The sequence below is a fragment of the Macrosteles quadrilineatus genome, unplaced genomic scaffold (assembly GCF_028750875.1).
Source record: "Macrosteles quadrilineatus isolate MER2022 unplaced genomic scaffold, UCM_ALF_1.0 Scaffold_2__2_contigs__length_208266976, whole genome shotgun sequence".
NCBI lineage: Eukaryota > Metazoa > Arthropoda > Insecta > Hemiptera > Cicadellidae > Macrosteles > Macrosteles quadrilineatus.
Genome location: NW_026542595.1, coordinates 131,091,184 through 131,107,869, shown reverse-complemented (window position 1 = coordinate 131,107,869; position 16,686 = coordinate 131,091,184). Strand labels below are relative to the sequence as shown.

Below are 16,686 nucleotides of genomic sequence, written 5' to 3'. Positions count from 1 at the left end.
GCTCTGGCCCAGTTTTTCTAGAGTTTCTCATGTTAACCTTATGCGTATTCATATTTAAAAGGAATTAAAGAATTTTGCCAGCTGGTTCAACTACACAAGTTTTTTCTATGATATTCAATAGCATTAAAAGGGTACTAGAGGACCCATGCTGCTCCGCAGCGTTAAATAGATATAATATCCGAGAGATGTAAATATTTTTTGAAGGAATCACAAATTTTGTCTAAGATAAGATATTGGAAAATGTTTTGAAACTAAAGTTCAGAGTCAGCTCAACTCAACATACCCTCCGTCCGAATAACAGTATAGCCCGATATTATACCGATAGCCCAAATAAAAGTAGATTATTTAGACAAAAACAAAACAAAAAACTAAACGAAACGAAAAAACTAAAGTTGATATCTATACTCAATTCTAATTACGTTATCCTATTTATTTTCATATAAGAACCTTCGGTAAAATTCCGGCATCATTTGTGTAATTAATTATGATTATTAAGATTGGCATAGTGCTGAATCACAAACAAACCAAATGGTTCCAAAATAGAATTACCTCAACAGTACCTGTTGATTTCGACGGGTTTAACCTTGTATTTTTTATTTTTTTTTGTATTTTGTATATTGTATCTTAAACCGATGCTTGTTGTGAAATCTGGACATGCATAACTTCAATTTGAAAATTCAACCATGAAAATTGGTCGAGTAGAAGAGCCAAACGAACTGGGAAATGAAAAACTAAATTTAACTACCAATAGAGCAAATTTATTTTACGTATAATCCGGGTTTGGACTGTAGCTACATATATTCCAATGCTTGATGGGACATCTGTGCGTACATACCCTCAATTTGAGACCTCAATCTTGAAAATCGGTCGGTTAGAAGAGCCAAACGAACTCGGAAAAGAGAAACAAAATTTAACTTCTATAAGAAATACATGGAGAGGAAATTTTTTTTACGTATAAACCAAGTGGGGTTATAGATAAATATTTGCCGATGCTTGATGGAAAATCTGTGCGTGCATACCTTCAATTCGAGACCTCAATCATGAAAATCGGTCGGGTAGATGAGCCAAACGAACTCGGCAAAGAGAAACAAAATTTAACTCCAATAAGAAATACATGGGGAGCAAATTTCGTTTACGTAGAAATCGCGTGGAATTATAGATACATTGATGCCGATGCTTGATGGCAAATCAGTACGTGCATACCTTCAATTCGAGACCTCAATCATGAAAATCGGTCGGGTAGAAGAGCCAAACGAACTCGGCAAAGAAACCCCAAATTTAACTCCCATAAGAAATACATGGGGAGCAAATTTCGTTTACGTATAATCCGCGTGGGATTATAGATACATTGATGCCGATGCTTGATGGCAAATCTGTGCGTGCATAACTTCAATTTGAGACCTCAATCATGAAAATCGGTCGGGTAGAAGAGCCAATCGAACTCGGCAAAGATAAACCAAATTTAACTCCCATAAGAATAACATGGGGAGCAAATTTCTTTTACTTATAAGCCGAGTAGGATTATAGATAAATATATCCCGATGTTTGATGGCAAATCTGTGCGTGCATACCTTCAATTTGAGACCTCAATCATGAAAATCGGTCGGGTAGAAGAGCCAATCGAACTCGGCAAAGATAAACCAAATTTAACACCCATAAGAATAACATGGGGAGCAAATTTCTTTTACGTATAAGCCGAGTAGGATTATAGATAACTATATTCCGATGCTTGATGGCAAATCTGTGCGTGCATACCTTCAATTTGAGACCTCAATCATGAAAATCAGTCGGGTAGAAGAGCCAATCGATCTCGGCAAAGATAAACCAAATTTAACTCCCATAAGAATAACATGGGGAGCAAATTTCTTTTACGTAGAAATCGCGTGGAATTATAGATAACTATATTCCGATGCTTGATGGCAAATCTGTGCGTGCATACCTTCAATTTGAGACCTCAATCATGAAAATCGGTCGGGTAGAAGAGCCAATCGAACTCGGCAAAGATAAACCAAATTTAACTCCCATAAGAATAACATGGGGAGCAAATTTCTTTTACGTATAAGCCGAGTAGGATTATAGATAAATATATGCCGATGCTTGATGGCAAATCTGAGCGTGCATACCTTCAATTTGAGACCTCAATCATGAAAATCGGTCGGGTAGAAGAGCCAAACGAACTCGGAAAAGAAAAACCAAATTTTTTTAATATATAAGATAAGATTTACCAACAGGGTACAGCACTATTAATTCTTTTTGCATTTGTAACAATAGCTAATTTGAACCCAGCAGCAAGAAAAAGCTGTGAGAACTTTACTTTTTTCTATTGTTTAAGTGCAGTGGTGGAATAGCTATGGTAGATGACCTATACTATATACCATAAATTATAATATAACGTAAACCAAATTGTCATAAAACGTGCCCTCTCCCATTGCAAACGCAAAGCACAAGTATAACTGCAATAAGAATTTTATACTTATATACCAACCCCGTACGAAGGACGGGTACTCTGCTAGTCATCTATACTATATCAAATTGAGGTGGTGTCTGTCTGTGCGGCTGCCACAACTAAATTACTACACCGAATACAGCCAAAATTGAGCACAAAGATGGCCCACATATCTAGGAATGTCTTAGGCCTGCTTAGGAATGTCTTACCTTTCCTGAGTTTCTCTCGGGCTACGCAATGTAGGTCATACTTTTTTTTAATATGGTAGCTTTTTGTTAGAGATGGACGGGTCTTGAATTCTTGACAATACAAATCTTGAATGGATAGGGTCTTGAAATTTCAAGAAATTTTAAATCTGGAGATTTTATTTTGATCAAGATTTTTTTTTTAAACAAGATAAAAAAAGAAGTTAAAACGCCTGCAGAAAGTCAATGCAATACCCAAAATACTAGAGAGATCTTGTCTCAAAATTGTATGAGAAATGAAAAATCCCGGCTTATGTCCATTTCCATTTTTTTTCCATTTTGTTTGTTTGCCAAAAAAGCCGAAGCCCCTCAACTGCAACCCGGTACCTATAATTAAACATACCCGGGCCCCATGGTGTAGGCAGGAGCTTACGCATCAACCTTGACACACCATGGGCGGATGACTTAAGGTCATCAGGCTCACCGGCTGCCGAAGCAACCCTTCGGAAAGAGGGTTGCCCCTCAATCCTTACCAGGGATACCGGCGACTTGGTTAAAAGCGTCACTCCACCTGGAACCAGCAGGTTCAAAACCTGAAGGCCCATAATAAAATGCCCTGTTGCATATAGTGCAAGAAACACTCGGGACCTATCCAATCCCTGACAGGCCGAAACCCGCCATCAAAGCCAGGAGGAAGGGGGCCGCCAGCAAGCCCCCATTTCCACTACTACCCGATCGAGGCCATCCCAATGCTGGGAAACCAGGGATAACCAGGGCCATAGATCCCCAGATACCCCTAGCGGGCTTGATCCCAACACCCGATCTACTTCGTTTGCCCATCAAGTCCAACATCACTGACAGGCCCTCAGGGTTTCCCAAAAGGAGGCGGGTTTAGAAGTGGGACCCACCCGGATGAACCTATCCACCAAAGGTGGCGACACCCTTAACTCAATTGAGGTTCCAGAGAAAACCCCCCACACTCTAGATAACCATACCTTCCGGGCTCAGAGACAGGGATTGGCTGATGGAGTGTGCCCAGCCAAGTTACGTTCCCCTAGAGTGCCCCCGTGAGCTTACGGGTACTTGCCCGATTTCACCTCCAGGAAAGGCTACTTCCAAAGTCGAGGATTTGCCCCACAGAATGCTGGTCGCACAGAGCAAGCAGGCCGAAGCCCAAAGAACCATAGTCACAGGTAGATGGGAGATTGATGGCGCACTTCCACCTCTCCGAGAGCTAAACACCCCACCAACCTTGATGGAGGGGTGTCACTGGAGGCTCCCCCTAAGGGGCTGGCGCTTACCAGACGTCCATGACTATGGCCTACTTGAAATGCCGATTCCAACACCGGACAGTGATCTCCCCTTACTTGCCTTACTTGCTTGGGCTTACTTGCCTGTCTTTCACCTCCCAGGAAGAGGCTACTTCCAGAGCCAAGGATATGCCACACATAATGTTTAGTCATACACATCAGGCAGGACTAAGCCCAAGAACCACAGCCACAGGAAGATGAGGAGAGGCGGCAAAAAGCGGCATCACTGAGAGCAGAACACCCCACCAACCTGGATGATGGAATGTCACTGGGGGCTCCCCCGATGGGGCTGGCAAATCCAGTCGTCCATAACTGTGGTCTACCTGAGTGCTGGTTCCAACACCGACTTATGTCCAAACAGGATTGATTCTGGACAAAGTTGCTATTTGTCATTCAGCTATAGTGAGCTATAGTGAGTGGGTGGCTCAGTCAGCAGCGTCAGTAGTACCTGCCACTACTTTTTATTAGTACAGTTCACCCTACTAGTACTGTACCGGCTCACCCTTGCTTTGCTGCATATTTTCCACGCACAGTCCTCTGTGGCCCATGTGGTCGTCCAATGCAAAATAAAAGAGAATGTGCTTTTTAAAAAAATTAAGTGTTCCCTAAAAAAAGATCATGTTAGACAAGGTCATGTAAAAGTTGATTTTACTAAAGAAACTCACCATCTGGACACCTGCCTGTGTCATGATTGTCGGTGCCATTTGCATCATCTGTCCCTGAGCCATGGAAGTGGTGGGTGCCTGGGACTGTGCTTGTGGCTGAGCTACTTGCATCAGCTGTCCAGGAGCAGCAGACGACGGCATCTGCATCATCTGACCCTGGGTGGCCAGCATGTACTGCATTTGGCCTGCACAGCCGATAACATCCAATTATCAAGTATACTTCTATTTCATCATGTGCTCATCTATATGTTCATGTTAACAACATATAGGCCTAGTCTATATATTAATTTGAAACTGTTTTTCTTTGTCATAGCTATTTTGAGAGAACGGCTGGGTGTAGAAACTCGGTAGAGGTGTCTAAAGAAAGGTCTTGGTCTGTAGATGAGCCATCAAAAGAGAAACTTGGTGAATTCCCTTGGGGCTCTGCCCCAGTGGCCTTTAAATTCCTATCCCATGTTATTCTTATGGAGGAAAATGGGGTTTTTGTCATAGCTAATTTGAGAGAACGGCTGGGCGTAGAAACTTGGTAGAGGTATCTAAAGAAAGGTCTTGGTCTGTAGATGAGCCATCAAAAGAGGAACGAGGTAAATTCCCTTGGGGCTCTGCCCCAGAAGCCTTTAAAGTTGCCTCTTCAGATTTGTTTACATTACGACCATATGCATAATTCTACACTACTTTTTAATGAAACAGCTGTTAATATTTAAATTGTGATTTATTGAATTTGTCAAAATGAAGTACAGTAGCCTATTTGCAATGGGGTTTTCTGATTTTAAATTGGATTTTCTTCTGCATCGTGTCATGTTTTGCAATATAATGTTCTATTACCAAATCAGTGGAAAATCCTAATACCACAGTAACTTGTGACGGCCTGGCATATTTGCCTCATTTGGTTGTAATTTTTTAACTTTGAGCTTAAGCTGATTGGCCTTACTCCCTAAACCTGGCCCGCTGGCTATCACCGAATATTTGCTAGGTTGATGTGTCAACCGTATTTAGCAATATTGAATTTTATTTAACTTCACATAAGTCTCCAAGTGAACCTTAAAACTCATATTCCAATTCATTTCATTACTTTGTAACCCTACAATAATCCTAACCAGACGTCGTGGCCTGGCCGGATATGCCTTGGAATGTGCTGAATCTGCATGCACGTGTGCCGCGATAAACAATGTTACACTTCTAGACTCGGTTCCTCGCTTCAGTTAGTTTCATTAATGACAGTTGTAATCGTTTGGCTGCAGCACCTGTCAAGCAACTGTCCACGCGTTGAATTATGGGCTGAGCGCTCAGCGTGCGCTGATTGGCTGACGATGGTCATGTGACCACGCTGATGCTTCCGCTTGGGCGATGCTGAAGCTTTAGATCGCGCCGGAATGTAGCGAATGACGGTAAGGTCCGCCACGCGCGGTCTCGCGCCCTTTCTTTCTCTTACTCTTTCTATGAGTCCGTGTATGTTCTAAATTCAGTGTTAAAATCATTTAATATTCTGTTAGTCGCGAGTACAAAGTGTTAGTTGTATTTTCTTGTATCATCGTGTTTGTAGTTATGTAAAGTCATTATTCATTATTCGATAATTAATAAAATTAGTTGATCCCTATTCGCTTGTTTTAATGTTCGTTCTTCCTGCTCCCAACCGCTACGAAGACTAAAGAGGGCCGCTGTGACAAACTCTTAAAATTATTTCTTATGGAGTTAACTTATATCTATTGTATGGCTTGGTTTCTGCCTTTTTTTTACCACTTCTTGGAGATTGTACGTAGGTGATATTCTTTGGCGTATTGCATCTGTAGACGAAACTTGGGTTGGTGAAATTATTACAATGGAAAAAAAGCGAGAAATCCTGGACAATTTGATATAGGCTATAAATAAAACTGAATTAACAATATGCTACATTTCTTGAGCAATCATTGAAATAATCGATTTGCAAACAATGGATACATAGAAAAAGTCATAGAACACAACCAAGTAAAAGAAAAGAAATAATGTTTTTTTTCATTTATAATCGTTAAATACTCCTCCAACCTAATTACGGGACAACCTAATGCGGCTATGAGGGAAAAATTTGTAGAAACACTAAAAAACAAGATCAGCTTTTTAAGAAAAGAAAAGATATTTACAAAAGATTTTGATTATATCTAACTGTTGCGTAGATCGTGAGTATTTCCATAATCTTTGTGAGTTGCCTGTAATGCTTCCCAATTGCTCGAATTCGAGCAACAGGTACACTAGTAATTATTATTCTATTTCATCAATAGATAGCCTATGCCAGTTCATAATTTTGTTGGGATAACTTATATATGTTTTAGTAAGGGATATATTATACTGTGAATTTGGAAACTGATTTTCATTACCTTGATTATTGAGGCTCGGTGTTTGCACATAATAGATTGGCTGAACAGGCTGCTGTGCCTGAGTTGTGGGAACTGCCGTTTCCGGCACAAAATGGGTTGTTGTCTTGTTCTGAAAAATGCACAGTACATTTGATTAGGCCTACATACGATAGTAGTCAGTCACATGATTAGAAAGCCAAGTATAGACAAAACATGAGAGTGAGGTATGAGGGCAGTCCAGAAAGTAACAGAAGTTTAACATCGGTATCGATTGAGGCTATCACTGCATTAGCATCAGAGTGTTCTAACTAGAACATCCAAGTTTACTAAGTTGAGTTGGTGGCTCAGTTGGTAGTGCCACGGATTTCAGGCTTACGGCAGTGATGTTGTGAATTTGGATACTGGTCTCTACCACTACTATTTTAACAGTAGCCTACTTACTTCACCCTTGTACTGTACCCGCTCACCCCTTGCCTGCTGGATATGTTACACGCCCAGGTCTCTAGCCTATGTAAGCGGGCAGAGCATAGTTAAAAGAGGCTGCCAACCTATTAGAAAAAAAACACTCAGTACTCATCCCAGCTTCTGAGGCCAGCCCATCCCGTCGTTCATACTTTGTCTGCAGTGAAGTGTTAAAATGAGCACTTTAATGCAAATCCAGCCTTTGGCATTGTTATTTTTACTATTTTTTTTTTTGAACAGCCCAAACTGTGGACTATGTTATTATCTAAATTTGATCCATTAGTTAGATAGCATAATTAATTTAAGCACCAAAATAACTAGGCCTAGGTAGAAACATGACAATTAAATACCGGTATTTAATTAGTGAAACCATACACTATTTAACTTTTGCCCATGGCTTGACTTAACTTAATTTTAAAATAAGTAACTTATTAGAGAATAACCTAATATAGGCTAAATTAATGTTTATATTACCGAAGAAGAGCGATGAAGTACAATGCCCAACAAGTCCATTAGATCTTTGAATTTGTTGTATTCATCTCTGTATAATCTAAGCTGGCCTTGATACAAGAACTCAAACAGATGCTTCAATATTCTCCCCTCTATGTCGGGCAGGTGAATTGTGATCAGGTCGATGTTGTCAGGAACTTCCAAAAACATCTAAAACAGAGTGGGGTTTAAATATTTTACGGAGCTTGACAAATTAGTCGGCCTACACAAAAGATGCTATTGTGCCTTTACAAGCACATCACCACAGACAATATAATACTTTAATGCAGACGGTCAGCTGGATCTGCGCTAGGCGCTGTTTCATGATGCGGCTGTATTGCCGCGCCACTGTAGCGGAAGACGCGAAGCGTTTCCTCCTCGAGTGGCGCCGTGGGATTCTATTTGAATTTGATTTTAATGAGATATTTCTCGAAAACTATTTAAGATATCTTTATGAAACTTGGTATACAGTTTTAATACGTCATAATGTATTTAAGGAAAAATGATCTTTAAAAAATAATATCCTGTTTCAAAATTGCTGTGTTTTAGCGAATTTCCCATACATAGAATAAGCTATTACCATAGTACTTATCGTAAGACCTGGACCTGGGACCGATTTATTTTTCGTTTTGAGGTCCCTAGAGTCAAAAAAAAAAACACCAACCGTTCAAATTCATATAAAGTGTGTAAATAAAGTCTTGAAATAGATCTGTATTTTTTAAACCAAAATAGATTAAAATATTCTGTTTGTGGCATTGAATGTTAACAAAGGTTCCGTTTTTTACATCAAAAATATTGTTAACCCCCCTAACAGGGTAGGGGGTGGGTTTGACTTATTGTTTTCAAATAGCAACCCCTATTGAGTGACCCCTCATTTTGAAGGATTTATAAAAAAAAACATAATGACGCAAGCCCTCGGTGGATATCTCACCCCTAGCCAAAATGACAGGTATTTCAAAATGCGATTTAATGTATGTGAAAAAGCACCAATTTCAAAAATATAAAAACAAATCTGTAGTTGTAAAACTGAAATGATAGAAATATTCTGTTTGTCGATTTAATTCTTAACATAGGTTCCACAATTTTTTTACATCAACAATATTGTTTAACCCCTTTAACAGGGTAGGGGGTGGGGGATCGAAAACTATTTAAGATATAAATTTGAAATGAAAACTTCACCAATATTTCTGAATTTATTGGTGAAGTTTTTATTTCAAAATAATATTAATTTCAATATTACCGGTTCTTCTTGAAGATATTTAAGATATGTTTATGAAACTTGGTATACAGTTTTAATACGTTATAAAGTATTTAAGAAAAAATAATCATTGAAAATATGTTTCTGTTTCAAAATACAGGTATTTTAAACTTTACTAGTTAACCGTCCGTGCTCCGCCACGGGAATATTGTCAGCAATAAAAGAAATAATAGAGTGAAAATTTAAAAACGTACGTTTTCAGGAAAAGCACTTTGCAAATTTTTTTCCCCTTTTTTCAAAACTTTTATTATTATTTTTATTTTATTAACATTTTAAGTTTCATAAAATGTCCATGGTAACGCAATATCTTTGGTAGTTTTCTTTTTAAAGAGCATCTTTAGTAGAAAAACACAAAATCCTGTCACGACCATAACGGACGTTTAAATGAATATTAAAAATAGTTAATATTATTTTTATAACTATGTTTTGCTATAAACTAATTTACTTTTATGACCATTATACAATAAAAAGGTCACTGAGCTTTTGGTATATTTGGTCTTTCTAGAAAAAAATTTAAAAAACTCAAAAAATAGAAAAAAGCCAATAAAATCTTTTTAAGTTTGCATAACTCCGAAAAAACTTACCTGAGACCCGAAAAATCGTTATGTTTGTATAGAGGTGTGCTTCTTTTGTGTATAAAACATTGAAATATGACGATATTTTAATTTTTGAAATTTTTATGATAGAAATCATAAACGTGATGGTCAGGGACAAGCGGTACGGTCGTGAATTGTCTGGAATAATCTAAATCTTTCCAAACAATCCTTCAATTATACTGTTAGTTATAATAAAACTATGTGTTTCAATTGAACTAAACTGTTCAATTTACAATTATATTAAAGTTATTGTCACGACCAAACTCACTATAATCCATAAGGCTGGATTGGTCGTGAAAAAAACCGCGATGGTCGTGAAACTTTGGTCGTGAAATTACGTGTTATTTGGCTCTGTTCTGGCGGTAGCCCTGCACCTCATGTTCGAGGATACAAAGTGGACTTCTAGGTTGATCTAGCAATTGAAATATCTTATAAACAAAAATTAACACCATGTCTACTTCATCGAATGACTACGTACGGTCATGGACACACCAAAATTACAAAAAACACAATCTTTCCTTTATTAATCTTGTAATTCCTCCTTTCAACTCAAAAAGACCGGCACTACAATCCTGACGTACACCCCGAACTAGTCTCTAAAACCAACTGACTCCATCGACGCCAGGCTTGCCACTGTCGTGCTCCAAAGTTGAAAAATTTTCCCAAATGGTCGTGACGCTAAATCGAGGGACAGACTTATTTTGTCATGGTAGTCAGTCTGCAATGACAATAAAATTATAATATACTCTTTTTTTGTAAGTTTAATAACCATTGATAACATAAAAATATGACTTTATATATTTCGGCATGAATAATTAGTCTAAAAACAGCGTGAAAGTTGGAAAATGTACCCTAGGGACACGTCATGGTCGTGAATTTCGAGACTTTAAAAATACGAAAAAAATACCTAGAACCTATTTAAAACTAAATAAATGTGTGTAACATGTTTCCCCCGTCCCAAAAAATATTAAAACACATAATAATAAACTACAAATCCAGTATCTACGAAGTAAAAGGCCAGGGACATGAAAACGTACGTTTTTAAATTTTCACTCAATAATTAACAAATACTGTTTATCTTTGTATTTTATTTAGGGGTTGTTTAATTTTTTATATGAAATAAAACTGATAGTTTGCCTGTATAAACTATTTTATGTTAATCAAGCCGATATATTATTTTAACCAAATGAATGTTTTATATTAATTCGAGTTTCATTTGAAAAATGAAATGTTAGATGTTAGAGGGTATTAACGGTCCAATTTGATGGAAAAGGAGTCGTGGATTTTAAAACTATGTAGACTACCACTACCAGAAAGATGTTGATTCAAGTGAGACTTAGAACTGGCCATTTCAAATGCAGATTTGTATTATATTTTACTCAAATAGTTTTTTGTCTCTTTTGACCCTTAATACTTTTTTTATAGTCGCTGTTGATAAGATTTTCCATAAACTCATAATGTTGATAAGGAGTTCATTTTACCTTCCCCTTGTGACAACATAAGGAAAAAATATTTGTGTCCCAGTTAGTCTGTTCTGACTCGAAATTCATAGATTTGAAGTAGTGACAAATCCAATCTAACAACCCCAATTCAAAAGAGTTGGTATTTTTTGTAGGGACTTCCAGAGCACATTTAACACCAACACTGCTCTTTGCCTTTTTAGTTCGACGGTTCTCTACATTTTTTATTTTGTATATTCGTCAAATTTTATGATAATCGTATTTAGGCCTACTTATCGTGCAATGAAAATGCCGTATGGAATAACAATTTATATTTGCTTTGCTTAGTCCAAAAATGACTCGAAATGTTGTTGAAATGACGGCATAAATTATGAAACGAAGTACAAAAGAAGATTAAGATGGGTAATAATGTGCAATAATTAATTATTCACTTCAAATATTTATCATTGCCATATTATTTTTGTTTTCACGAAAATATTCATCATGGTTATTGTTATCTTTATTATGTATTATTTCCTAGATTGGTCAATGTGACATTTATTGTATACATATTTTCATTATTATTGTTATTCAACCAACTTGTGTATTTACTTCTCGTTAATCTTAGTTCAATCTTTGTCCAAGTATTTGCATGTACTGTATTCTTATTAGTAGTGGTGAACCCAGAAAGATAAGTCACTTTAGGCACGTTTTTCCCATGTTATTCTTATGGGGATTATTTTTGGTCACTTTTTTAAAGCCCCTTATCTTTGCATATACAAGTCCATACAAATGTTCAATATTATTCTACAGCTCTATATACATTTTAAATCCACACATATTTTTAAAATTCCAGATCTTATTGACATTTTCCTACACCTCAAAATTTTCAAAGTTCGTAAAAATGTTAAAAAAACGCTTATATCTCGAAAACGGCTTGAGATACGGCAAAACGGTTGAAATTCTGGCACACAAAGTGAGTGTCAACTTTTGATTTTAAACAATATTACAACATAAAAAAATCAAAAATTACAAAAAAATTTTAACATTATTTTATATGGGTACAAATAAAAGTTGCCACGAAAATCTTCAAAGTCTAGCCTTTTTTGACACAGCAAAATTTTCAAAGTCCGCAAAACTGTCTAAAAACGCTTATATCTCGAAAATGGCTTGAGATACGGCAAAATGGTTGAAATTCTGGTACACATAGTGGGTGTCAGTTTTGATTTTAAACAATATTACAACATAAAAAATAAAAAATTACAAAAAGTGTTAACATTATTTGATTATATTATATAGGGAATTTAGTGCTCAGGGGAGTTATAAATGGTTGGATTTACTTCGAAAGTTAATTCAAAAATACTGGGTGTCCCAGAAAGGATTGCACTTTTATTTTGGGGAAAGCCGAATGTCCAAGAATGATAAGATAAGGAGCTTATCAGGGCTTTGTAGCCATGCCGTGGAAAGTCATTTGCCATGGATGGCTTTACCGGCAAGCAGTGTGCTTTCTGTGTACGCGACTATTATCAAACGCTTTCATTACGACACTTCCGTGCTCAATACATGATCTCAAAACCAAATGCCATCAGTGAATATTGCTATCAGTGAAATGCTGGGTGGGCAAATTTGAAGCTACAGGATCAACTATGAAACCTCGTCGCATCGGTCGCCATAGAGAAGCGCGTTCTGAACCAAATATCGAGCGCGTTCGAGATTCTGTAGAGGATAATCCACATCGATCAGTAAGAAAACACGCTGCTGCTTTGAATATACCCGAACCAATATTTACCGCATTTTGAAACAAGATTTGCAGTTTCACCCGCACAAAACTCAATTAGTACAGGCAAAAAAAAATACAGCATGGGTATACAGCAGGAGACTCCATGACTACAATAAGTCAGCTTTTTTGTGGGAGAGTCATTTCCAGATTTGGTAACAATAACTTTCCTCCAAGAAGCCCACACCTAACTCCACTAGACTTTTTTTGTGGGGTATCTAAAAATTTGGGTGTACAACAACGCTCCTGCTACTCTCAATCATCTAAAGCAAAATATTCGTGAGGAAACTGAAGCCATCTCACCAGAACTCTGCCGTTAAGTCTTCGCAGATGTGAGTTTTCGTTTGGCGAAGTGCCGGCACCGTAGAGGTCTACATCTGGAAGATGTAATCTTTCACAAGTAATTTCCCTGAAGTGTACAAACAGGTATTCTTGGGTAAATTGCTGTAAATAAAGCCATTTTCCTGTTTTGTTCGTTTTAAAAGTGCATTCCTTTCCGGGACACCCGGTATAATAATAAGGTGCATAGATCTATAGGAATGAAGCCTAACCAAGTGAGTATTTTGTAAATATGTGCATGAGAGGTTGACTTCTAAAGTAGTGCAAGTTAAAAAGCCAAGATATAAGGTAGGTGATAGTGTGAGAATGTCCAAGTATAAACATGTTTTTAGTAAAGGATATACCCCAAATTGGACAGGGGAGCTATTTACAATAGCAGAAGTTAAGAATACAAAGCCTGTGACTTATATCTTGAAAGATGAAAATGGTAATATAATCAGAGGAGGATTCTATACAGAGGAGTTGTTAAAGACCAAGTATAAAGACATGTAGGCCTATTTAGTAGAAAAGGTAATTAGGAGAAAGGGTGATTTATTGTATGTAAAATGGCTTGGGTTCCCAAGTAGCCAGAATTCATGGATTTACACTAAGGATGTCCAAGGGAGCGCGCCATGACCTGGGAGCGTGCCCGAGTTCACGTGCAAACCTCGCTCGATTTTGAGAATATACATGTGAATGGATGTGGATTTTAAATGTTAATGGAGTTGTACAATGGTATTGAACATTTATATAGAGGTGTATAGGCCGTGGGCAGGATTTTTAAAAAAGTGGCTAAAAAATGCCCACTATGTTATTTTTATGGGGAAAACATGCCTAAAGTGATGTCATACCCGTATATTGCCACTACTCTTATTATTGTTACTTTTGATATTTGTTTTATTTATAGGCTATTTAGTCATATTGAGCAATTCACAACTAGTAATCCAACTGTAAAATTCGTGTGAATCCGTTGGCAAATATATAAATAAGTAAATAAATACAAAGGCCACAAAAAATTGATACGTTAACAACGTAAAGCTTTAAACATTCATTATGGTTTGCTAAAAAAAATTTCACTTAATGTTTGATCTTTTTCATAGTAGAAACTAACATTTTGGAGTCAATACAGAATGACACAATGACAGACAAACATACAGACAGACAGAAATTGAGAAGACTCGTTTCGGCTTTCTTAGGCTATGAAACGTAAAAATAACCAAACACTGCATGATTCTACGCAATGTAAAGACAAAACGTACATGACATGAATCATTTTATTCATTTGTTGTTGATATATATGTAGATCTTATAAATAAATTACCCAAGTTTCGCCTTAGTCAATACATTACATCATATATATTATATGTCGTATGTATTGTATTCAATCTTGACGTTTGCTATACAATGTAAATGTTGTCTGAAAGCAATAAAGAATTATTATTATTATTATTATTATTATTATTCTAAAACTGTAATGTTTGGTCTTAAATCTTTTGGTCTTAATTCCTATTTGTGGAAACAAAGCATCTTGGAAAGTTTGGCTAAAATAAGTTAAGCAATTTTGAGTGATTTGTGTTTTTGTTTTGTGTCTGTCTATGGAAGTTTGTATTGAAGCCGATCCCAACGAGCTTCGCTTCGCTCCGCTCTATTACGGTACTACACACTGAATAACATTTATTGCTAAAACTTTTATTGCTAAAATGGGGTAGAATAAGGCAGAAGATGGTCAGGTTTGCCCCTTTTACAACTAAAAATCTTAATATTTCAGCTATTTCTTATTTGATCATTTTGAACTTGGTATCGTTTGATGGATAATTAAAAATGCTAAAGGACAATTAAAATAATACTAATTTAAAAAATAGATAATTAAAATTGTACTTGGAATATTTTCAAAAAACCAGCCAGTTTTGAGTCATTTAAGTTTAAATGTTTTTAATGGCCACCACTTTGAAATTGTAGGTTGAATCTAGATGAACTTTTTTTCTAACACGGGTCTTTTCTACCTTAACATACATACCAAGTTTCATAAAAATCAGTTAAAAACATTAAAATATAAAAAAAGTTTATGTAAAAAATACAAAATGGTGGATATTTGGGTAACGAAGCGATTTTGGAAAAAAAATGTTCTTGATTTTCTCTTGATTTATACCCAAGGAATCACTAGGTAAAATATGTCCCCCACATTTTTTGAACACCATGTATAATTTATTGCTAAACTTGATTAAATAATTTATTGCGCAAATGTGATTAAATTAATCACACAATTAAAAATAAATGCTGTCCGCAGGCAGATGGATGCACGGGCAGTAGGGAGTACGGTATCGGTGGACCGCGCGACATGTGGAGGAGGAATGATAGACGAGAATTTGGCGTTGAGTTGAACTGCGTGCTGCAATTAATTGCAAGCCAGCGACCGCCGACGCCGACCATGCCGGCGACTGGCGAGACTGCGTGTTTCCTCGATTCTCCGCTAGAGGCAGGATGTGACGGGGCCCTACGCATCGCGCAGTGATACGTCTGGGTTTATTCCATTGTCTGTGACATCACCTTCTAGGAGCAAGATCCTAGCTGCTAGGGTAAAAGATACAGATTTAAGTAGGACCTAACTAGGGTCAGGCCTAGGCCTAAAAAATCAAAACTCAGAAAAATTTTAGGCCAATAGTAGGCTAAATTTAAATTTTACAAACAAATCCTGAATTGTGGTGAAACATGGCATAAACAAAACTAAACATTTTTACAATCCATCAACTGCTGTTACATAATAAATCTTAAATCTATACTAATATATATATCTATCTATATATTAATAGGCAAGCATGTTTCTTTAAAACCTTTTTTCTCAGCTCGTGTTCATCGTAGGGAAAATCTACGCATACCGTTAGAAAACTATTTTCCTGTAGGTGTGCAGAATCCCTTTATAAATTTAAATAGGCTCAAAGATAAGCACAAAAAATGAGTTTAAAAATTTGAAAATATTAACATGGATCTTATGCGTTGCCATGCTGGTAACGAAAATAACAACGAAATATAAACAGAAAACCAAAACAAATGGAAGAAACTCAAATCACATGTTTTATTTACAGTGTGGGGTGAAAATAGATAAGTGAGTACATTACGTATTTTTGGTCGAGTTTCGACCACTGGACGACCTCTCGTATATATATAAATGAGATGGTGTGTGTTTGTGTGTGTCTGTATTCACCGAATAGTGGCATCCTTCACAGGCACACGGCCGTACTGTGGCACCTTAAAAAATTGTGGCACCTTTTTCAGGGTGCCACAGCTAATTCGATCATTTTTTGGGTTTTCCAGCATTATTACGTCGTTTAAACATCACATGCCACAATTGAGTATTTTTGAACTCGTTGATGTGAGTTTAAGTAGCGCAGGTACACGCCGAATTGTGGAACA

General features: G+C 36.9%; 2 protein-coding genes across 4 annotated transcripts in view; one reads left to right on the top strand and one right to left on the bottom strand.

The window, feature by feature from the left end:
* LOC128985428 (uncharacterized) overlaps window positions 1-16,686 on the top strand; it is a 433,133-nt gene that overhangs the window by 52,196 nt on the left and 364,251 nt on the right. The gene's annotated exons all lie outside the window — the stretch shown is intronic.
* Window positions 1-16,686, bottom strand: part of LOC128985419 (uncharacterized) — a 51,827-nt gene that overhangs the window by 26,377 nt on the left and 8,764 nt on the right. For 2 of the 3 annotated variants that reach the window (XM_054404897.1, XM_054404899.1), the window contains exons 2-4: window positions 7,873-8,058; window positions 6,958-7,066; window positions 4,607-4,791 (exon numbers count right to left, since the gene is read on the bottom strand). In XM_054404897.1, the coding sequence (XP_054260872.1) occupies window positions 4,607-4,791; window positions 6,958-7,066; window positions 7,873-8,058 (480 nt within the window). The remainder of the gene's footprint in view (window positions 1-4,606; window positions 4,792-6,957; window positions 7,067-7,872; window positions 8,059-16,686) is intronic. The other variant, XM_054404898.1, reaches the window with a different exon arrangement.